The 25137-nt window shown below is 37.1% G+C and overlaps 1 protein-coding gene across 1 annotated transcript in view; it reads left to right on the plus strand.

The window, feature by feature from the left end:
- The window catches only part of NSMCE2 (non-SMC element 2, MMS21 homolog (S. cerevisiae)), a 214206-nt gene that overhangs the window by 31592 nt on the left and 157477 nt on the right, over positions 1-25137 (plus strand). Inside the window, exon 3 of the mRNA XM_012660842.1 lies at positions 11876-11982. Coding sequence (XP_012516296.1) covers positions 11876-11982 — 107 coding nt within the window. The remainder of the gene's footprint in view (positions 1-11875; positions 11983-25137) is intronic.

Below are 25137 nucleotides of genomic sequence, written 5' to 3' on the forward strand. Positions count from 1 at the left end.
TATTTCTGCTAATTCTATAAGCATTTTAATTTCTGTAGTCCTTTTTTTTTATGAGACAGGGTCTCTCTGTCAGCTAGATTAGAGTGCGGTGGCATAATCACAGCTTGCTGTAGCCTTGAACTTCTGGGCTTAAGGGATCCTCCCGCCACAGCCTCTCAAGTTGCTGGGACTACAGGCATGTGCCACCATATCTGCCTAATTTTTTAATTTTTCGTAGAGACAAGTTCTCCTTATGTTGCACATGTTGGTCTCAAACTCCTGACCTCAAGCATTCCTCCCACCTCTGCCTCCCAAAGTGCTGAGATTATAAGCATGAGCCACCATGCTTGGGCACCCAGCCTGTAGTCCCTATTAAAGAGGGATGCCTTACGTTATACATAAAATATTTCTATGGGATTATAGTTCTGAGAACCTCATAGCCCTGGTTTCCTGGGGAGAGAGTTTGGGCATTGGAGACACCACATTATTGTACTGTTTGAATTTTTCAACCGTATGGTTTACTACTTTTTTAACTATATGCTTTATTAATTTTAAAAACTTTCTTTAAAGTGGGTGAGAAAACCCCATGAGTCAATAGATACTAGCTTAAGTGAAGTAGAAGATTTTTATTAAGAGTCTTCTGTGTTTGAGACATTATGTTGAGTGCTTTACCTACATTGTTATTTAATTTTCTTAATAATTATATGAGGTTCCTTTTGAGGTTCCTCACTTCCTTTTGTCTTTGCTGCCAAGAATTCATGCTAGAGCTTTGGTATTTGGTTAAAGCCATGCTCTGGGTCTCCAGGTTGCACGCTATGGATACGAATTGGGCACAGGCAAGGACTTGAAGACCAGAGAGAAATGGCAGTCATTGAAATTATGTTGGTTGGGGAAATGCTGCTGTAGATATTGCTTGCGGCCTTGAATTCACTGTTTCTTCCCAGTCTACCAGGGGTTAGATAGGGAGAAATGGGCAGGAAGGATGTGGAAAAAACAGTTAAATCAAATAAAAGACAGACCTGACCTTGAAGATTTGGGGGACATATAATAGGTAGGCAGAGGGGATCTGTGAATATGTTGTATTTGTTTATTTATTTTTAGTTTTAGTTTTTTAGAGACAGAGTCTCACTCTGTCATGCAGTCTGGAGTTCAGTGGCACGATCACAGCTCACTGCAGGCTCACATTCCTGGGCTCAAGCGATCCTCCCACCTCAGTCTTTGGAGTAGCTAGGACTACAGGCGTGCACCACCACACCCAGCTAAGTTTTTATTTTTATTTTGTAAAGATGGGGGTCTCACTATGTTGCCTAAGCTGGTCTTGAACTCCTGGCCTCGAGTGATCCTCCTGCCTCGGACTCCCAAAGTGTTGGGATTATAGGCATGAGCCATTGTGCCTGGCCCTGTGGATATGTTTTAAAAGGATAGATGGCTGTAGCTTGGGATTCATAGTGCTTGTGATGATTGGCAAAGATTGATTTCTATGATTTTATTTATTTAAAATTCATTATAGAATTTATTTCAAGCAATATTTTGAGTTATACCATTACTATGGTAGTTTATACACTATTAACACATACTAAGAAAATATATGTCTGTATAATGAAAGATGTCATGGTTACCATCACTCGGAAGTAGAGTTATTTAAGTCAGTCAGTCAGTCTCTCTTACTCTTTCTCTCTCTTAACAGAAGATAATATTTCGGAGAATCTCTTTAGGTAGAGAACAGACTATTCATTACTTCATGGCTTTTGCCTGAAATGTATTTTACTTATTTCTGTTCAGACACTATGTCATGTGCCTTCCATGGTAACTTTAAGTCAGAGTTGAGGTCAGTCATAACTCCACCATTTATTAATTAACCATGTAACCTGGGGCAAATGGTTTAGTCTCTGTGAACATCTGTTTTCTTATCTCTACAATATGTTTAATAATACCTAACTCACATTGTTGTAACAGAGTACCGAATGAGTATGTGCAAAGTGCCTGGCATGTAGTCAGTGCTCAGTGAAGATTTGTTCCTTTTAAAAATCTTTCTTTTTACTCTGTTCATTCCCAGTGTTTTTGTTTGACCATTTATACTCTAAATTGGTCTCTGTGGAGAGGAGTGAGGGGATTTGTTTCTCCTCTGTACTCTAGTCCAGTGAGCATCTGACAAACACTTACTCATCCTTCAAGACATAATTGGAATTTACACTCACCTGTTAAACCTTTCCTACTTTCTGTGGGCAGTGTTAACTGCTCCTTCATCTTGCTTCAAGGCATTTTTTCCCCTCTGCCTGACATGTAGTAAGTGCTCAATAAACATTTGCTACATAAATAAGTTTCTGAGCTTGAGGGAGGGGTACTGTGTTTATAAAGCTTCTCATTGAGCATTGCAGTCTTGTGATTTCAACTTAGAGCTTTGGAAGTCAGTAAAAACAGCTGAGAGTTAAGGAGATGGTCTTCACTTGCTACTTTTTGGTTCCAAGGGCAACATGATTTCAGTATTTAGACTAATTATATTTGCAGAATAGTTATCTTTTCTGTAATCAGTATAATGGCAGATAATATTTTGTTAGTACTTACTGTGGGCTAGGCCCTCTCCTGATCATTTTACCTACATTATGTCATTTAGTCCTTATATCAGCTTTAAGAATTAGGTGCTACTGTTATTGTACCCATTATGCAGAAGAGGAAACAGACTTGCCAAAGTGATTTGCCAAAAACTACATAGCTAGAATGTAATATAACATAGCCTAGATTTGAATGCAATCTGATTTCAGAGCTGGCTATTTCAGTTACTGTATTATACAACTTTGCTCTTCCGTATTATTCTGACAAGGGAATTGCATAGGTAGATAAAGTAAAGATGACTATAAAGGTGACTATTGCTTGAGGATTTTTCCCATGGTCACTGTGTTTGTAAAAAACCCAGTTGCTTACTATCTTGTGTCATGCACTGTTAGACTCTTCACTATGACTTCCAGTGGGTGGCAGTTATAAAATGTGCATTCAGATTTAATTTTACCACACTAATATCTATGTGGAAGAATAATTATAACTTTAAAGTAGACTGTAGTGAGAAGCAACTAGGTTTCCATTAAATATTGCTCAAGTGGTGAATAAGTCATTAAATTCAACTCCTGATGAATATATAATGATTGCTTAAGATGAGGCTGCCAGGAAAAACATCCACACACACACATACACACACACATACTCATAGAGGTAGGTGTATGTGTAAATATGTGTTGCTAGAGATAGTTGGAGCTATATTTTCGAACAGGAGAGATTGTTTTTGTTTTTTTGGTGGGAAGGGTTGGGTGTGGTTTATACTGTCATTTGTTTGAATTTATCTAAAAAGAATAAATATCTTGTTTACAAAATGGAGAAGAATCAAGTTTTAAGTTGAAGAAATTAGGAAATACTTATTCCCTGTTTTGGAAAGTAAAATTTCCTTGCTCTATATGTCTCATTTATTATAAAAAATTTAAATACAGTCAGATAATTCCCTGCCTCCTTTTCTTTCTTCCTCCTTGAAAAATGGACATATGTACTTTATGACATTTAATATTTATCAGATTGTTCTGAGTATATGAGTCATGTTGAATTGTCAGCAACCTCGTAAGAACACTAAATGTCTGCTTTGTCTTAGCGTGGTATTTTACTAATAAAGCGCATGGAGTCGAATTTAATCAACTATATATAATTGGTGCTGTTCCTGTTTGGGCATGCCAGTACATGGCTTTGTAGAATAAAAAACACTTGATTCTGCAATTTCTATTTGTTTAGGACAAAATTTCAGGAAACAGCTTGGCCATGGGCAAAACTATACAATTGAATCAGAGACATAAAGTTAGAAGGGATAAGTAAGTGAAATTTGTCTTGAGGGTGTGCCTCTCTAATACACACATATGCACACACACACAGAGACACATATATACACGTATCCTGTTGTAAAGAAGTTTTATGGACCTATAAGGTACAAAATATTTAGTTCTGTTCTAGAGATTAGGGAGGATTCTGGAAAAGGACCTGTGGCTGAGATCATAGGAAGCAGCAGAACAAAGCAAAAAGACATCTGGTTGTGTAATGAGGTAGTGTAGAGATAGATGTGTGTGAATATGCTAGGGGAAAGAGGGAGGAAAGGCATCTTCATTTTTATGTCTGTTTCTACTGAAGACCTGGGGGATAATGAAGGATTTTATTTGGCTCTAGGTTCCATGTATTGCAGGACCTGTTTCATCTCTGCTTCCCAAACATCAGTTCTGGGCCTCGGGGAAGAGAGTTTATTTCTCTCTAGTGCATGCCTTAGGCTACAACTACAGGGCAGCTGTGGTTCGGGAAGGGCCCTATTTAGAATAGTTGGTCAAGAAGCTATATGCCAAGATAAAGAATCTTCTGCTCCCCCATTTGCTGTTGCTTTTTAACTTATGGCCTAGAAAATGGCATTGTACTGAACGAGTAAGTTATGAATAGACCCTACACAACACTGGAACTAGCTCTCACGTTTCCATGCTGTGCTACATAAGAATGACCATATTGCTACAGGTTTACTACCTACATCTTTTTGCCATAAAGGGTCTGGAATTTGTCTTACTTGAGAGTCTATAAAAATAGCTAGTTTGTCCCCTCCTTTCCTTTCCTTTCTTAGACCTATCTCTTCATTTTGCTCTACTGATCCTGTAACTTTAATACCTACTCAACGCTTCAAAAAGAATAGTAACGTTGTAGTTATAATATTGCTGTTAGTGCGTTTTGACATTGAGTAACACGACGTGTCTAATGAATAGTGTGGCTGCTTTCATTGCATAATTACAGGTTTGTTTGACTTTAGGAAAATCTTATGCAGGCCCCATGTGGAGATTTTTTATATTAGATAAGTAGCAGAAAACTTCAGTCTAAAAAGAGCCCTTCTTGGGCCGGGCGCGGTGGCTCACGCCTGTAATCCTAGCACTCTGGGAGGCCAAGGCGGGTGGATCGCTCTAAGTCAGGAGTTCGCGACCAGCCTGAGCAAGAGTGAGACCCCGTCTCTACTAAAAAATAGAAAGAAATTATCTGGACAACTAAAAAAATATATATAGAAAAAATTAGCCGGGCATGGTGGCGCATGCCTGTAGTCCCAGCTACTCAGGAGGCTGAGGCAGGGGGATCGCTTGAGCCCAGGAGTTTGAGGTTGCTGTGAGCTAGGCTGACACCACGGCACTCTAGCCCGGGCAACACAGTGAGACTCTGTCTCAAAAAAAAAAAAAAAAAAAAAAAAAAGAGCCCTTCTTCAGTGATTATCATTCTTTGTTTTTGTAGGATTTGCTACTGAGTAGGAAAAACCAAACTAAAACAGAAACCATCTTTAAAGGATGTGTTTAATTTTGTGGCCCTTCCTGGTCTAAATAATACCTGCAAGTTCTTCAGGGAATGCTGTTGTCTGTCCACAGTGGTTTGGCACCGCGTTTGGGATGGTGCTGACCAGGGTCATTGGCACTGGCTGGCACTTATAGAAACAGCTAGTATTTTTATAATGTAAATAACGGATTGTCTCTACCCTCTGGACTAGATTTGGGGGAGGGTGGGAGCATATTTCAGCTAGTTATTTTACTAACTTCTTGGAATAATTTCTTAATTAGTATACCAGGTGACAGATCTCTCAGAGTTACTGAAGTCCCCCATGAGACTTCTCCATGTTCTTATTGGCTTGTAAATGAATGTTCAACTATGTTCAGCTTCATTTGATTAATGATAGCAAGGGCTGACTATAATACATAAATGCTCATGGAATGGCATAGTGAAGAAATTTGAATATTCTTAGCCTCCCCAGACCGTGCTGGGGGCAGAGGAGGGCAGTCAGAATTATAATTAATAGAAATGATTTTTGACTCTGAACTCAGAAGTGTCTCTGCAATGCGAAGCCTTCCAGGACTCTTCCTTTTCCCTTGAACATGTCTCTCCTGCTGCTCTTGGTTTGCTGCCTGGTAGTTAGTCTGTAGCTGCTTTCATCTCTGCTGCCAGTGCTCTTGGCCTAGTACAGGCTTAACCTCTCGGCATCTGGAGTTGACTTAGTAATTCTCCTAGCATTCAGTCAGTGTGAGTCGGTTGCTTTTATAGCATCTCAAAATTAGCTTTGCTGTTGGGAAAGGTCACCAGTTAAAACTTGTTAATCTTCTAAAAGGGAAAATTCATTTTCTTTTTTCTTTTTCTTTCTTTTTTTTTTTTTAATCAGTGTCTTCTACTTTAGGAATTTAGAAAGAGGGTTCCAGGACCAGATCTGATAGCCTTTGAGTGGCATTGCCCCATGTCCTACTTAGAACTATTCCTTTATGCTAACAGACTGCCAGGGAGCTGAGCTGAAGCCTTTGACTTTTTCCTGAAGGTTTGTTCCTTGGATATTCATGGGGGAGTTAGGGGGGTCTTGTCCTTCTCTGAGTGTTTAAACACTTTTTTGCACAGATGGGCAAGGGTATCATCTTTGCAGTTAGAAAGCCTGAGTTGGAGCCCTGGCTCTGCTGCTTGCTACCTTTGTGGCCTTGAGTAAGTTGCGTCAGTTTTCTCATATGTAAAGTGGAGGTTAAACTACCTATCTCTTAATATTGCTTTGAGGTTTGATGTAAATATGACATGCTCAGCACAGTGCTGGCACATAATAAAGTGTTCACTAATTGTTAGCTACAGCTTGTGTGTGTGTGCGTGTATACATACACACACACACACAAACACACATATATACAAAATCTATATTTCATTTTTGTCATTACTTTGCACGCTTTATCATCTACATCAAACTTCTCTAATACCAGGTTTGCAGGGGTGTGTTAAAGTAATGCTTTTCTCTCTAGGGTCATCATTCTGTGAATTTTAACATCTTATGTGTGATTTCTTCTCTCCCCCACCTCCCACCCCACGCTGGTGCCAACTTTTTTATTATGGAAAAATCACAATGAAAAATAATAGGCAAATGTATTTATATCACATGTCCTTTTTACATTTTAAGTCAATTTAATACCTGTGGTAGGATAATTTAGTTTGGTGAAAGAATTTTCAAATATATGAAGTAATGGCCTTAGAAGAATATTGAAGGAAGAATTGCTGTAGTTTTTTGTTGGATCCCAAGAACACCTAAGGCATCCTTCTTGCCCTCAAGTGGAGTAAAATCTCTTTGGAGAAAGGAGGCAAATGCAGAAAAGAAAGGCAAGATTGTTTATGGTGACAAAATATTGAGTGTAGGTGTTAAGATAAATTAAGGAAGGAGGAGCTCCTTCTAGGCTGGTACAATTTGAAAGGAGGTAGGGCTGGAGCTCAGCTTGAAGGGTGCGTGATTTATTTGGTATAGATTCTCCGGGAGAGCTTTCAGTGAAAGAGTAGGAGAATTTTGATGGTGGGAGCATAGACTGTGGGGTCACATAGCAGGGAGCCTCTGGCTGGTCAGTCCCTCCACACCCACCCCATATCCCCAGCCACTTTGTAGTCGGCAGCCAACTAACTTGTGTTTCTGTGTTTATCCTTTTTTTCCCTCCAGAAGTTTCCGGGATTTATTTGGCTTGTTGGCCTTTTTCATGCAGCACAGTGCGCTTCTTTCCCCACCTCATTTCCTTTGTAGAACAAGACACAGATTCCTCATGCCTTCCCTAGCCGGTGTTTCTGAAACACACATGCAAGTCAGGTTTTTTAAAAAAGGTTATTGTTGCAATAGGGAAATAAGAGTTGAAAAGAACAAAAAGAATCCCAAAAAATCGTTTTAAAATGGCTATGGGATGTTGCTCCTTGATACAAATGTTCTCATGACTGGTCTTCAAGATACTGTTGGAAGAGTCTCTTCTAATTCCTGTCTTAGTTCGCTGGTCTTTCCAGCCCGTAGCTGCAGCAGACCAAGACACGCTAACTGTAGTTGTCTGACTGTATAGTGCTTCCAGGTGCGCTGTGATTCTAAGTTCATTTCAGGACTACGTTCCTGATCTCTTCTGGTGTTTTCCCTTCCCTTTGTTGCCTAAGGCTGCACTCTTCTTCCCTTGTGTTCTTCAGCAGCTTGCCCCAGCATTCTTGGGTCCTGGAGCCTGAGTTGAGGCTGCCTGTAAGCCATAGTTGGCCTCCAAATAGTCTTCCTTTGAGCTTCATGCCTTTAAAACTGACCCAGGCCTGGCTTATCTCCTGCTTTGCAGGAAGATTTCTTTTGCCTTGTATTTCCAAGCACTATCTGGTTCAGGTCTTCCTAGCATCTATGAGACCTTGGTAATGAGAACCATCATCCCATTTATTTTATTTTGCAACCTTTTATAGCATTTGAATGTCTCAGGCACATTCTGAATGCTTTCAAAAATTAGCTCATTGGATGTCGGGCAGCGGGGAGGGGAGGGGGGGAGGAGGGGACAGGTATTTGCATACACAAAGAGTGCAATGCGCACCATCCAAGGGATGGACATGCTTGAAACTTGGACTTGGGGGGGAGGGGGGAGGCAAGGGCAATATACGTAACCTAAAAATCTGTACCCCCATAATATCCTGAAATAAAAAAAAAAAAAGAAATTGGCTCATTTAATCCCAGAGGAGGATTGTTGACATTATATCTATTCCCACTGATTTAAACCCCTGACAGACTTTCATTTATTATGCTTCAAAGACTTTTGCTCCCAATAGGTATTTTAGTAGATTCCTGTTTAGATTTGGGCTACCTCTAATTATTGGATTTTTGGAAAAGCAGAGTTTATGCTCTTAGTCTTTGCTCAGGTTACTGGCTTTACCCACTTTTTTGACCAGTTCCTGTGTCAGAATCTAATGCCCATAAAATATACCAATCCACTAAGAGAAAAAAAACAACAGCTTTCTTTTAACTAAATAAGGCTTTTATGAAACCAGGAATCTATTTTTCATTATTTTAAGTGGAAAAAACAATTAAATTATAGTTTAACCAAAAGCTCTAACCAATTTTACTGAAATGTAACTAAATATGGTAAAATGCCCATATGTAAATCACAATCACACATTAAGATATAAATTGTTTAAAATTATCTTCCTGGTTAAAAATGATTTTTAATGAACAGTTGCTATGTATGGTAGCAATATATACATGTTGGTACCAGCAATATCTGAGCAGCATGTCTCCTTTGTTGACATTTGGACACTTTATTTATTTATTTATTTTTTATTTTATTTTTTGGGGGACAGAGTCTCACTCTGTTGCCCAGGCTAGAGTGCTGTGGCATCAGCCTAGCTCACAGCAACCTCAAACTCCTGGGCTCAAGCAATCCTCCTGCCTCAGCCTCCCGATTAGCTGGGACTACAGGCATGTACCACAATGCCCGGCTAATTTTTCTCTATATATTTTTAGTTGTCCAGCTAATTTCTTTCTATTTTTTTTAGTAGAGACGGGATCTCACTCTTGCTCAGGCTGGTCTTGAACTCCTGAGCTCAAATGATCCACCCACCTGAGCCTCCCAAGAATGCTAGGATTACAGGCATGAGGCACGGCGCCTGGCCAATTTGGATATTTTAAAAACATCAACCTGTGACTCTGATGGTCTAACAGTTTTATTTGGAATATGACCCAAGTCTTTTCTCATACATCATTTTGTTTGGAAATGTATACAGAAATTTTCTTATATAAACATGACACTCTCCCGCTATCCATCCCAACAAACTTTCATTGAGATATATGTACATTCTCTGCTGTCTGGATACTAAAAGCCAAAAGGCGTTCTACCAGAAGCATGTTAACCCAGGAGATATTCTGTGGAATATGCTTTATTAAGTGACTATTGCAAAATTAAAGCATAATTTAAAAGTCTAAGAAGATAATTTTTAAAAGCTAAATGTCAGTAGATTTTACATGTGATTTGAATATGTGCATTCCCAAATGTGTTTTAAGAAAGTCAACTCTTCTTCTCTTTTTGAACAGCTCAAATCATTTATTATTAAATCAAACTGACCACCCTCAGGCCTTTAGGACTGCTGGGGTGCTGGGACCCTTAGAGGGCATTCTGCTCGATACGGGCCACCTTGGCCTTGATGTTCATGTGTTTCCACATTTCAGCTGTGGTGCAGTCTGCTTTGGTGACTCCAGTGAAGTCGAAGGTGGTGATACGGGGCAGGGTGCAGAGCACACATTGCCTATACCCCTTCTCTTCCTCTGTGGGTTCCCCATGGAGTGTTAGGCTCTGGAGCTGAGGGAAGACAGCCTTCCCCTGGCACCGGATGCTGTTGCCATGAAGATAGAGGATAAGGCCGTGCGCGGTGGCTCACGCCTATAATCCTAGCACTCTGGGAAGCCGAGGCGGGTGGATCACTCAAGATCAGGCGTTTGAGACCAGCCTGAGCAAGAGCGAGACCCCGTCTCTACTAAAAATAGAAAGAAATTATCTGGACAACTAAAATATATATAGAAAAAATTAGCTGGGCATGGTGGCGCATGCCTGTAGTCTCAGCTACTCGGGAGGCTGAGGCAGGAGGATCGCTTGAGCCCAGGAGTTTGAGGTTGCTGTGAGCTAGGCTGACGCCATGGCACTCTAGCCAGGGCAACAGAGCCAGACTCTGTCTCAAAAAAAAAAAAAAAAAAAAAAAGATAGAGGATACTCAGGTTGAAGAAAGTTGTAGGACAGGGTCAGTGAAAGTCAGATCATTAAAGGACAGGTCAGTGTTTCATTCAATTTTTTTTTTAGTTTTAAAATTTTTATGATGCTGTGTTCTCTTCTTCTGGTCTATTGAATTATATGTTTAAGTTTAAAAGCACTTCTAAGTACATTACCTTGCTTTTCTAATCTGCTAGTCATTTTTTATAGACCCAGTTTCCTAAGGGTATTTTAATTTTGTAATCATAGTAAGCATGGTTGTTTTTTATCCTGACTAATAGATAATTGGAATACTTAAAACATTTGTGGATCTGTTTTCTGCTGATTCTTACTCTTGGTGGCGTGTTTTCTTGTGTATTTAGTGTGTGTGAGATTTTTTTTTATTTGTTTCTATTTTTGTTTTAATTTTTTCTTCCATGATCTGTTCATTATCCTTAAAAATTATTTATAGAGATTATTTGATACCTAGAATGAAAGTGTCTTCTCCAGAGAGGACTTGTGTTTGTTTTTGCCAGATACCTGTAGATGTTATCAACCTGAAAACACCTGCCAAGATCAAAGCTTAGGGGCCCAGGATAACTCAGGTTAGGGGAACCAAGGCTGCAAATCCATGAAGGCTGCCTTGTGGCCAGTTTTTCAGAAACAGGTTTGTTTTCTCTCCCTTTTTGCCTGTTCTGCTCAATGACCAAGGCCAACCACCCTACAGTCCCAAGGAGCAAGGAGGGGTTACTTCTGGTTCATCTTTTTTTTCCCAGAGAGTGAGGATCCCAGCTTACTATGGGAGGGTATGCGACTTGGTGTTCTGTTGCCTCAATTTCTTTTTTGGTTTTCGCTAGATTTTGCTCTGGTTGTTTCTTACCATTTTGTGACTCTTGTCTTTAAGATTTCCTTTTTTTCTTATTTTATTCAATATTTTTAGTTATTTTCAATAGGAAGATCGGTACAAATAATCTAGCCCACTGTTTTTAGAAGTGGAAATCTTCCTTATTTGCTCTTTAACAATCCTGTGAGGTTCCTGTGGCAGATATATGTATATATATATGACTGGGCTGCTTTAGTGGATGAGAGAACTGAGGCTGAGAGAGGTGTAGTGACTGATTTAACATCATACAAGTAAGCGGCACAGCCTGGAACTCCTGAGTACGAGTCTTTGTCTTTCCACCCCAACACTGCCTTTAAGCCTTCTTCTACTGAGTGTATTCAAATTTTGAATCAAGGTGGCATATGTTGAGGAGTTTTTTAAAAAAATATGTAATACCTTTACAAAATTATTTAGACCATTGACTGATGTAGATTATATTGGTGCAACTCTTTTCAGATCTGGCACTTTAAGTGGAAAATAATTGCAATTTTTTTTCTTTCAGCTGAAGTGAGTAGTGAATATAGTATGGACAAGGCGATGATTGAATTTGCTATAATGGATCGGCAGCTAAACCATTATGTAAAAGCTGTTCAATCTGCAATAAATCATGTAAGTTTATACCACTCACCTGGTTATGTTTGGTTATAGTTCATTGACCTAGAAATAGAAACAGAAAATCAAAATTCTTCTCTAACCTTTAATATTTCCTTATCTTTAGTGCAGCAGCTATTATTAATTTCCTCTTAATTAGGAAGTCTCATAAAATAGGAATCTTAAATATTTTCCTGGCTAGGCCCACCTAGATTAATTAGCGTATTAAATCTATTTTTGATTGTCTTGTATTTTTTTGTCTGAAAATTTTTAGCGTAAGCCTCCTTTGGATACAAGTAGATTATTATAAAATGCTAAAAATTGCATGCAGCTTGTTTTTGTTATATTTGTTTAATCATACAATTGAGACCAGATTTAGTTACTCATTCTCTAGCTTTAACTAATATGCATCTATTGCAAAATTCTTAGAATCAGATAATATGGAAGAATTTTAGAGCAAGTTTAAAAATAAAGAAGGTTGGCATTTTGGTTTTTCCAGAAGCCAAACTTATCTTTGTTGACTCCAGCTGTCACAGGAACAACACATAGGCAGTTACGGTGGGAACCTAGCAACATCCTTTTCAGTAGTACTGTGTTGAGTAAGAAATGAGCAATACGATTGCAGTAATATTTCTGAGAAGTCCTTTGTCCTCTCAGCAGTGGAAACTCCCTGTTGAATTGATTTCATATACCTGTGTAGTAGGGTGTCTTGTACTTCTGGTTTCTTTATTTGCCTTTTCTTATTTACAGCTACGGGAAAATTCAGAAAATCAAATATTTTATAAGATCAGCTACTATTCAGTGGAAGATAAATTTTTTAAACATTGTTTAATAATTAAGCCAATGAAATGAACGTTATATGGTTATATTAAATTTTCTGGTTTTTTTAATGATTAATATTTATTAAATGTAGTGTTTATAACTAACTTTAAGGATATCTGCTTATATCCAATAATAAACTCATTTAGTTTGTAAAATTCTGATGTTTCTGGCTATTGTGACTGTTAGTTATGGTCCTGTGAATATTTCTTCTATAGGAAAATATGAAAATGCCATCATGTTGACATCATATTTGAAACTGGATAACAAATACTTAGACTAGAGGCTTTCAGTTCTTACTGAACCCTAGAACCAACCAGTTCCTACTCCCAGAGATTCTGATTTCATTGGTCTGGAGCAAGATTGGAGCCCCAGTATTTTTTAGAAAGTCATTCTAACATGTATCCAAGGTTGAAAACCACTGACTTAAAAGAACAACACTGACTTTATAAAGTCAAGTGTTTTTGCTCCCAAAGATCAGAATTAGGCCTATTACAGGGATCTATCTTGCTTTAATGCTTACATGGATTGTCTGTGGAGCTTATTTGATAGACCTTTCTATCTTTAACTTCATATGTAACAGCACAGTGTATATTATAGGTAAGAAAACAAGATTTTGGAGTCAAGAACTTAATGTTGATTTTTTTTCTATTAAACTTGAGGATTCACACATACTTAAGGTATTTTTACATCAAGAATTAAACTGTCTCCATTTTCAAGAAACTGACTCACTTATTAAAGAAAAAATTTAAACACAAAAAATTCCCACCCTTACCCACATTCAATAGTTAACATTTCTTAAATCTTGAGATCTCATCCCATAACCCTCACCCAACTGAACAGGGAAGATTATGCTTTGGGTTTTATCCCACTTTTCATCCTGAACCTCACGCTATACTAGAGTGTTGGACAACTTGGTTTTAGTGGTTCTGATACCGATTTGGAAGGTTCCTGGTGTTTTATAGGAGAAGAAAACATGTTTATTTTCCTTCTGTGATGGAAATTTATGCTCTATTCAAGCTTGATAAGGTTTCTAAGACCCAAAATTATAAGGGACATAATGGGGATATGACCATTATTTTGAAGGAAATGTTGTAGACCACTTTACATACTCGAAGTTATGGACATGGCTGTCTTATTGCTTGTTTTGGTGAGGGATAAAGAATGCAACTTAGGAGAGGCCATTTCTTTAGAAATAGCAATGGTCTAGGGATCAAAAATGATTCCAAAAAAAGAAAAAGGAAAAAGGAAGGAAGGAAGAAAGGAAAAAGAAAGAGAGAGACAGAAAGAAAGGAAAGGAAAGGAGTGGAGAGGAGGAGAGAGGGGGAGAGGAGAGGAGATGAGAGAAGGAAGAAAGGAAGAAAGGAAGGAAGGAAAGGAGGAAGGGAAAGAAAAGAAAGAAACCCTTCCAGCTCTAGTTTTCCCACATTCTAGGTTATGGTCCTTGGTCAGGGAACTAAGAAACTTAACTTCTTGGAACCTCATGTTCTTCATCTATAAGATTCTTGGCCTGCCTATTTCACAAGATTATTCTGTCAACCAGATTAGATAATGTATATCAAAACACTTTGGTATTCATAGAATTTGATGGAGCTATAAGATAGTATATTATTGTAAACCCAGATTTCCAAACAGAATTCCTTACAAAGATGGAACAAAATCTTTCTTAAAAGCAAGTACTTTGTTTTGGTCACTTTATTTCAGGGTACTTTGACTTTGACTTGCCCTACACTGGAATTCAAGAATCATCTAGGATTAGGTATAAGCTACTTAAGTTACAATATGAGATGTTCATGGTCTCCAAAACAAAGAAATTGCTTTAAATCAGATTATTGAGGAAAAAAAGCAGATAATGGGACTCCATAGAAATCCCATGTAACCCTTTGCTCTTTCATACACCTCAAGGGTTGCTGTGCTTCCATTACTATATCATTTGCCTAGATTCCAATCTACCCTGTGGTCTTTCTGTTTATGAATTTTTACATAGTCATAGAAAGTAAAAAAAAAAAAAAACTTTTTAATCATTAAAGAGCATTTGAGTTTATTATTTAAATAGACATCTCTCTCCCACTCTCACCTTCACAAAATTCTGAAGGTGATGTACCTCTGAAAAGGTTTTGAAAGTTTACTTTGAAACTTTAGAGGTATGCATTAATTTACCAACAACAATCCGTGGGAAGTCCCTTTGGCAATTAATAGAAGCTCTCAGATTGCCTTTCTTTGTCCTTTGAGAAAATAAGGCTACTTTATTCTACAGTGCCTGAAGATTTTATTTGGAATCAGTGTTTATTTCAGTGCTCTGAAACTTAAAAAAAAAGGCTAGTTTGTAGAGGGAATATTATGCAGGGAGCGCTTTAAAAAGTCCCCAATAGTCTCTAAGTCGTTTATAAAAACGTTCAGTATAAATGGATTATATACCTGTCACAACTCTTTAAAAACTTTGCGTGGCTCTTCAAAGAGTTGTATGTGCACTCTTTGGAGACTTTTAGTCATGATACCACACATGTGATGAAAGTGTTTTGAAAGCTCTGATGATACACAGATAAATAGTACAGTTACTTCTTTTACCACTATTACTGCCAGGGAAAACCTGTTTTCTAGTGTCATGCTGAGAACAGAATGATGTTCTGAACTTTAGACTTCTGATGACCTAATATTCCTTCCCTTGTTTTCTAAGCTTTTATTATTTGAGTACATTGAAGGGACACTATTGGCTGCCCTTTTGTTCTCAAATGTTCATAAAGAAGTGAATAAATGTATGAACATTTGAATAAACATTTATATTTGAATAAACATTCGAATAGATACTTACTAAACACCAATGTGCCAGGCACTTTTGGGTGCAAAAATGTAGAAAGTCAATCAGCAAGGCTCCTATTACCTTCACCTTCGGGATGTCTGAAGTCTAGAACAGGAAACAAACATTTAAAAAAGAACAATACAAATGTTATTTAATTATTGTTGTAGCATAAAGGGGAAAAAAAAGCATTCAGGGAGGGTTAATATAATAACTCAGAGGACAATGATATCTTGGGGTGGGGGTTGGGAAACCCCTTCCTGAGGGAAGTGATATTTAAGGTGAAAGTCAAATGAGCATCAACATGGGGAATATGATAGGTAACTTCTCTGTTTAAGTGACTTTTGCATGAAGTGGAAGCATCTTATTTCTGATTGTCTTGATGTCAGAGTTTCGGAATGTCTTGATCCAAAGACTTAATTTGAAAACTTAGGCCAGAGAAGGCCTACCATTATAAATGGAAAGTTAAAGTTCATGGAGTAATTGAGTAACCTACCTTATGTTGGTCAATGATTCATTCATTAACAGATTTTTGAGAGCCTACTATGTGCTTAGTAATGCAAGTAACGACAGTGGTTTATTTAAGAATGATTTCATTGCTGATATTCTACTTCTTAAACAGAGGTCACCCCTCTTGAAATGAGACTTTTTATTGTGTAGTAAATAAACCCAATGGTAGTATGATGTGTTTTGATTCTGTGTTTATGATTGTTTTAAACTAAACCTGTAGTCCCATTCTGTGGGATTCAGATACCTGAGGGGTAGGCTTGTAGGGTGGGCACTGATTTAGTTCAAGGAATCCTCAAATCCATTTTTAGATGTTTTTGTCCCCAAATAAGAGATGATAAAAAGTCCAGCCACTATCATGAGAGTAGTCCTTGCAATTTTTTTTATAACCTTAATTCTCACAGGGAAAAAGGATAGGAACCCTGAAGCTAAATGATAGGGGCCTAACAGCTCCAGATTAGTGTCATATATTTTTCGCAATCGGTGATAAAATATACATCCTCTTGTGATTGTGGTGAGCAGTACAGTCCTAGAGTTTAGCAAAAGTAACTAGAGCTTGAGATTTACACCATACTTTGGCATGTGTGTTTTTTTTTATCATGATCCTTAATTGTGTAGTTTCACAAACTTTAAATCTTAAAAGAATTGTAAGACTTTACTTGTATATTGTTCTTTTAGTATATGCTGCTTCAGCTTGTTAATTTATTGGAAAATCCAGAGCATGTATGTTTTTTTTTTTAGCTTCCTCTAATATTCTTTCTTATGCTACTTGCATTTTATAGATTATGTGAGATTTTAAAGCATTTATTTTGTATTCCAGCCACATATTTGCTTTTGTTTTTTACGTAAGTGTTTTATAATAATTCCTACCAAAAGCCTGATGAGGGAGAATATTTTTTTCCTTAACTGGAGCAATTTGGTGCTACATTGGCCCATTTGTGTGGTTTCTTATAAATCAGTTCATGGATGTGCCCTATATACTGTGCTTTTTACTTGATTTGCTAACGTGAACATTTTATATGCCTTTTACAACTATCATGTTGAGAGTTAGAAGAGTAGAAACACACTTAATGTAAAACTGTTGAAACCAATGCAGTCTTAGATATAATAAAAGAATGAGGTGGGTCAAAGGTATAGTTTACCTCAGCTCTGTTGTTGTGCAACTAGTTTTGACTATTTTTGACATGTCACTTCCCTGTGTCTCCTTACCCTTCACCCTCATCAACTGGTAAGCTGTCCTTTGTCTTACTTTAAAGTTGTTTTAATATCCACTACCTTAACATGAAATCTTATGGGGTATCTTGCCAGTTGGGAGTTACCATTTTAGTTAAACCAAATTTGGGGAGAATTTCTCACTTAGAAAGGTAATAATTTATTTTATACTATCCGAAGGCCATTCTGGGCCAGAGGATGTAATTTATTAAATATGATTACCAACTGACTGAATATAAGACTGTACCCCCTGCTATTAGACCATGTGAATCACTGACAAAAGGGAAAAGAGGGGAAAATTAGTTTGGGGGTAATAAAACTTGAGGACAGAAAATTCCCGAACATGAGAGAAATTACTGTTGTCAGCAGAATATCAGGAAGGTAAGACATGACAAGGGAGCAGAATTGGTGAAAAGCTCTTAGAGACAGAGAGGAAAGCACTGGGAGACCACCGTCTTCCCCACTCCTTGTCCCCGAAACTTGGCACTCCTCAATGGTGTGTGCCTCTTGTCACAAGTTTTCAAATGAGTCATAAATGAGCCTTTTCATCTATAGGAACATTGCCCAGATGTGGTGATTAACAAGAGCAAAAGTCAACTTTAGGTATTCACTCTTCAGCCACTTGGCCCTGGAATGTGTCTATTTCAGATTACTGGTAATTAATTTCTATTTCAGTGCTTTAGAACTCCTTCTACAGTTATTCTCAAATTAAGGTTGTATTTGCTAACATTTTGTCTAATACACAGAGTTAGGTCTGAATGTAGTTAGTATTCTGCTGAGTTGCCTCTGTAGGAAAGAATCTTTATATAAAATTTCTTAGATTGCCAAATAATATAGCTACTAATAGGTGAAAATTCTGTCTCATGTCATATTGAGACTAATTTCATGGTCACTTTATAGAAACCCATCTTAGTGTTTTGGAGGTATAAGTGTTGGATTTCAATCAGAATTATAAAATGTTTATACTCTACTGGGCCTTAATGTGCCTCTAATGCAGGGTTTTAGGTGTTTGCCTCATAATACTAATTAATTAGAATGTGAATAAGTATAATAGAATAGGATTTTGTGGTCAAATAAGTTTGGGGAATGCTTGAAGAAAAGAATTTCCTTACAGACTCCAAAGCCTTTAATATGCTTTAATGCAAAGTGATTCTCCAAAGGAAGGGGATATTCAGAAATTTCCTAAACTTAGTTAACTAGAAAATCTCTTTGAGGGAGGGATTGATATTCTAAAGAACCCACTTTGGGAAATGCTGCTATATTCTCAACTAATTTTACAAAGGAAGCAAAGAGATGGGCCCCACAGTTTGTTTGTGGTAGAATTTTTGTGGCATCCAGGGAACTAGGGAGTAAGTCAAACTCCCTACCTGAAAGGGCCTTAGAGATGCTTCTACGTAGGTTAGGAAAGGGCCAGACCTCCGAAAAGAATTCATTATTCCAACTGTGAAAAAGAGGAAGGGAACGTTTTTAAAAATATGCAGTGATTCCTTGGCTATCAAAGTCTATTTGAAGCAAACAAGACCCCTCTGTAGAATGATGATGTGGGAGAGAGAAGAGAAGGAAATGTTTTAGAGAGGAAAGGAGGGGAAGGAGTTACAGCATAGACAGAAGGAGCACAGTAGTAGTGTGGACAGGAAGTGCTACTGACCCTTGAAAGGCCTGGTTCACCACAACCCTCCAGTTAGACACTGGGGTGCCCGGTGCGATTGTTGAACACCTTGGCCTCAGTGGCACCAGGCAATCCTAGCAGCTAATTACTTGAATTACTTAAATGATACGAATGTTCTTTAATACAGCAAATTCCTGGTTATTTCTGACAGTGGACATAGTCCACATACAGCATTAAACCCTTATTTTAGATAGTCACTTTAGCCTCCTTCTAATATCAAATTTTTCATTGTAATTGGTAAGTATTAAAGGCCTTTTACAACCATCCGGCAGTGGTGCTGGGTGGGCTAATTGTGAAGAGAAGTAGGGAAATAGATTGAACTGGGGAATAGATCACTGAATGTTAAGGTTCACTGTAAAATTAATGCATTGTTGCAATGTGGAGTTGAAAGCAAAGTAGTCCCCCCTTATCTACAGTTTCACTTTCCATGGTTTCAGTTATTTGCAGTCAGCCATGATCCAAAAATATTAAATGGAAAATTCTAGAAATAATTTATAAGTTTTAAATTGTATGTCATTCTGAGTACTGTGATGAAATCTCACGGCTTCCTGGTTGGTCTCTTCTTCATCACAAAAAGAAGGTTTAGTATGGCACAATAAGATATTCTGAGAGAGAGAAAAAAAGAGAGAGAGTACCCACATTAATTTTATTACAGTATATTGTTATAATTGTTCTATTACCCACATTAATTTTATTACAGTATATTGTTATAATTCTATTTTATTATTGGTTATTGTTAATTTCTTACTGTGCCTAATTTATAAATTAAACTTTATCATAGGTATTTATGTATAGAAAAAACATAATATGTACAGTCACATAACATGTAACAATGTTATGAAGGACCACATATAAGACAGTGGTCCAGTAAGATCATAATAATCATATTTTTATTGTACTTTTCTGTATTTAGATACACAAATACCATTGTGTTACAATTGCCTACAATGTTCACTACAGTAACAGGTTTGTAGCCTAGTAGCAATAGGTTATACCATACAGTGTAGGTTTGTAGTAGGCTATACCATCTAGGTTTGTATAAGTGTACCCTATGTCCCTGGTGGTCTAGTGGTTAAATATATTAAAAAAATATATATATGTATATATATATATAAATTTTTTAAAAAATGTAAATGTGCTCTATGATGTTCGCACAATGATGAAATTGCCTAATGACATTTCTCAGAATGTATCCTTGTCATTAAGTGCCATGTGACTATATTTATATAGTAACACCCCTATATCTGGGGTTTCAGGCATCCACTAGGGGTCTTAGAGTTTATCCTTCATGGATAAAGGGGGACTACTACACTTGCTTGTTTATTAATCTCATAATTAAGTTGTTCAGTTAGTGCCAGTAGTATGGTTAGTCCAATAAAGATACACAAACCTCTTGACATATGTATACAGAATAGCTACAAAATAATTTTAACAGTGAAATAGTTTGACAGAGACAATAAAAACTTGCATGGGAAATTCAGAGTAAGGGAAAAGAGTCTTTGCTTAAATTCTGGCTTTTCTGCCCTGTAACTCTAAGCCTCAGTTTCTTCTGAAAGTGGGGAGGATGATATAGGTCATAGAGTTCTAGTAGGGATGAAAGTGATAGCATGGAAGCACCTAAAACAGTTCTGTCACACTAATTTGTAAGGTTGCCTAAAATGTTCTGTAAAGGAAAACTCATTTTCCTTGACCAAATTCAAATAGTATCTGAAAAGGAATTTTGAGTTAAAGTTTGGAGAGTAGAGTCACAGCAGGAAACCATTGGGAAAGGCCAGAGATTCTGTTCTTTGAGGGGTTGAAGGAAGGACCTCTTTCCTTGGAAGGGAGTTCTTTGGTAACTGGGGGAGAGGGGGGTGGGCACAACTTAGTGCTCATAGTCAGTGTTGTAACCAGAAAGGACTGGGCAGAGTCAGGGGGACTGGACTAACTAACGCAGAGGTTAGTGAGCAGCATGACATTTGGCCAGTTGCATTTGATGTTCCCTGATAGTAACTCTACCTGTGTCTGGAACAACAAAAAAGAGAGTATGTCCTTTAACATATGCCAGTTAATGGTGATACAGGGGTCATTCTGGGGATAAGAACCAGACAACAAAGTAAAAATTGGCAATTTTTAATTCAAGAATAACTTTTGATGCTTTCTTAGATATTTAAGCGAAGATTTGAGGAAATGCAACTCTAAAATATATTTCTGTCTGTGCACATGAATACATTATTATTCTGTTTATTGAACTGTCTTGCTCACATTTTTAAGTAATTTTTATTTCCTTTACTGGTAGTACTCATTTGAAAAAATAATTGAGAGAGAAAAATGTTAGATTTATTCTCTGATGTATCATATGCAAGTTGTCAGCTATATGTCAAATGCATAATCTCTATAAATTGTTGAAAAGTGAGAGGAATATAAAGAATATAAATAGAGAGCATGAAAATGAATCTTATTTTTTTCAAACCCCTATGTGAGTTTGCACCTGTAATGGTAAAGAAAAGCTCTCTCATTCTAAAGTGGAGCTAATGCCCAGTGAATTGTCCTTGAGAGGATGGAGAAGCTTGCTTTCTGTTGTTTCTCTCTTACAGCATCAAGCTTCTGGCAGTAGTAGCACTTTCATTCTTTTGTGTCATCACCAACCTGATATTTTAACCAATGGAGATTTTTGAATTTCATTTCTTGCTGGGCTTCCTTTTCTTTTTTTATGTTACACAGTATAACATTCTTTAAAATAGTGAAAATCCTTATGTTTATTTCTCATGGGCTAAAGTAATGCAGTCAGTTATTATGAATAGTTTTTAATTTAGTGATCTCTTTTATCCTTTGTTTCATGTTAACATTATTTAAATTATCTTCTAATAGAAAGTAATATTTAGAAAGACCAAGTCAGCACTACTTAAAATCAGAAACACTAACCAGAAGTAGTGGGACATGATTGCCCCACGTGATTGATTTCTAGGCATTCTGACTTTCTTGCTTTTTACCTTCCCCTTGGCTGACACCTGCAAGGTCTCACATGCTTCTCTGCCTGCCTTCCCATTGCCTCACCTGTTTGCAGTTCTTGGGATGGTGTTGGTACCAAAAAGCAAGCTCTCTCTACCCATCAGATTACTCTTGTCACCCTGAGGTTTATTTTAGCCCTTTATATGAAACAGAAGCCAAAACTACCTCCTTGAAATACTAAGAAGGAACTTTACATGGAGTAAATTCTGGGTATGCTCAGAGAGTCCTTCTCTTGCAAAATCAGAAATTAAATTTGACACATAGGTGTAGTACCATGTTTTAAGAAGCCTCAGCAAAAGCATCATATGCTCAGTTTTCTCTTGGAAGAAATTCTTAAGATAGTGCTTAAAGTACCTATAAATAATATAGATGAAATTAGAGTATGTTATACCACATTTTCTGTAATAGTAATGGAAATGCTCTATCAGAATATGAAATTAAAGTGGTTTGCCTTTATAAAGTATCATTGATGATCTTCTTACAGTAGTAAATTGTATGGTGTTAATGTTCAATTTAATCACTATTTTTTTCAATACATATCCACTGGGTAACTGTGTGACCATAGCAAATTTCATAGATCCTTTATACTTGTTTGCAAAATCAGCCTAGTATTATCTGCCCCTGTCTATCTCAAAGTGATTTCTTGATTAAAAAATGAGATAACATATGTGAAACTACTTGAGAGGTAAAAGTGCTACATAAAGGCACGGTCTTACTGTTCAGTCCTGTTAACTTTTAACTTCTTTCTCTTACCACAAAAGTGTCCACCCATGCCGATTTAAATTGGTGAACTCTTTCTTCTAAGCCACCTAAACTTGGAACAAATGGTGATATGTAACTTTCCTCACATTTATTTTCCTAACTCACAGCTTAAACTGGAAGGAAAAAATGTGTAAGATTCACATTTACTTTTTTCTTTAATTGAGTCATCTTTTTGGTAAAGGCTTATTCCTGTCCACCCCTCCTCCGTGTAAGAGTTTTACATAAATCTCATGTAACAGTTCAACAAGTGACTAATGTAGATTGGGCCTGCTTAGTCACTGAGTCACTTTATTATGAAACACTTAAAGTTGAACATCTATATATAACAGTGAGGAAATAATTTAAATTAATTTATGCTTTCTGATATGTTGGTTTTAGTGACTAACTCATCAGGTAACAATGGAGAATGAAATTAATGAAAATTCACAAAACGGGGTATAATTAGTCTAAAAATAAAGTCTAAATAAACTACAATCACCTTTACTTCCCTCTCCCCCTTTTCTAAGCAGTTGGTATTTGTTTGATAAGAGTGTTGCTGGGCTGAGAAATAAAGATCTGGCTTCTAATTCTCGTTCTGCCAGGTTGTGACCTTGGACAAGTCACATAATTTCTGTGCTTCAGCTTCCTCATGCCTAAATGGGATACTAATAGTATTTGTCCTATGTACCTCATTGGGCAACTGTAGATAAAATGAGACTGTAGATAGGAATGTGTTTGACCCTTCCACCAAAAAAAAGTGAAAGGTGGTTATATAGTTATTACAATACTGACAGTCCTCATCTGACAACCCATATCTGAGTGGCCACAGGACTGAATAGTGAAAGAAACTTCCTGATTCTACCAAGGAGGATGAGAAGGGAGTACCTGTTAGCACTAGGAGGAGGAAAAATGCATTCCCAGTGTTTGGATTATTTCTGAATTGATTCATAGAACACAGTTTCCCACAGAAATAACATTCAGTGGCTATGTTTCCAGGCTAGCCAATAAAAAAGAAAAAAAAAAGATTTACCCATAAATTGTTGATTGTAATCCAATTTCTTTAAAGATGTAACAAAGCCCATTTGTAGTATAAATATCAGTTTGGTGTTTGTTTAAAGTATGTTGGAGGACTTAGCCTACGTCTCGGTAAGAGATAGTGAGTTCACTTCTCTTCTTATTTCCCATTTATTTAATGTTTGCTCAGGGTTTGCTTAAACCAGATTTGGAAATGTCATCAGTTCATACTCCAGTCCCCTGGCCCTTTAATTAAAAGAGTCCGAAACTAACTTTCTTTGCCCCAGCTAAAGGGTGAGAAGCCCTTTTGGATCCTCAGTCTCCTTAATTAACACAGTAACCTTACAAAGTTAGGAGAGGTGGTTATTATTGACTAAGGAAGATTAAGGGACTTGCTCAGGTCACTTGGTTAGTCTCAAGAGGTGGGACTTGAACCTCAGTTTTTTGACATGTAATTCAAGGCTCTTTTAATGACATTTCTGTGTTTCAAGATGGATATTCATTGAATTCACTTAGAGTTATAGTTTTCAGTTGAAAGTAAGAATGTTTTTATCTAGTCTTGGTTATAAAGTATACATATGATCTTATACATATCTTATTATAAATTTTCCAAAGGTAAAGGTTTGGGAAATTTAGTCTAAACAAAAAGCGGCTCCCCACGCTGATTTGGCATGTGTAGGGGAGGGATTTTGTTAATATTGAAGGACTATTTGAGAAAGAGAATATTGTTATATATAACTTATATTAAAAAGAAAAACTTCAGAGGAGTATTATTGACCCTTCTAAAACTTTGTGTTATATTTTAAAAGTGGCAGTGATGTGACTATGAAGGAATTTTAGATATTTAAAATAAAATAAAAATGAAACAAACTTTTTTCCTAGTTTTAATGGAGATGCTATATGTTTATATTTATTAAAATACTCAGTCCTTTCCATAATAATTGTAAGCCTAGCTAACATTTCTCTAGTGCTGTTATGAGCCAGGCAGTATTTTAAATTGTATTTAATTAACTCAGTTGAATAATTGTTTTCTTCTTGCCAGGTTAGCCTACAAATTTGTTAATGACAAATTTTTAGAAGCAGTGAGGGAGAAGTCTGTCCATGGAAGAAGGCAGTCATACGGTCTGCATGTGGCATTGTATGGAATATGTAAAAAGATTTCACTCAGTAGTGGAAAGGATACTGCAATTGGAGTCAAAAGACCTAGTCTTCTTGCTGCTCCACTGACTAACTGTGACCCTGGGTTATGACTTGTCCTCATAAATCTTCAGTTTCCTTATCTGTAAAAAGAAGACAATAATCCCTCATAGGGCTGTTGCAAGGATTAAATGAGTTAACGTAGGTAAAGTACTTAACCTCATGCCTTCAGAAGCAATGAGGCTCCTTGTAGTAGGCATTCAGAAAATATTAATTGCCTCTTTTA

The sequence above is a fragment of the Propithecus coquereli genome, unplaced genomic scaffold (assembly GCF_000956105.1).
Source record: "Propithecus coquereli isolate 6110/MARCELLA unplaced genomic scaffold, Pcoq_1.0 Scaffold68, whole genome shotgun sequence".
NCBI lineage: Eukaryota > Metazoa > Chordata > Mammalia > Primates > Indriidae > Propithecus > Propithecus coquereli.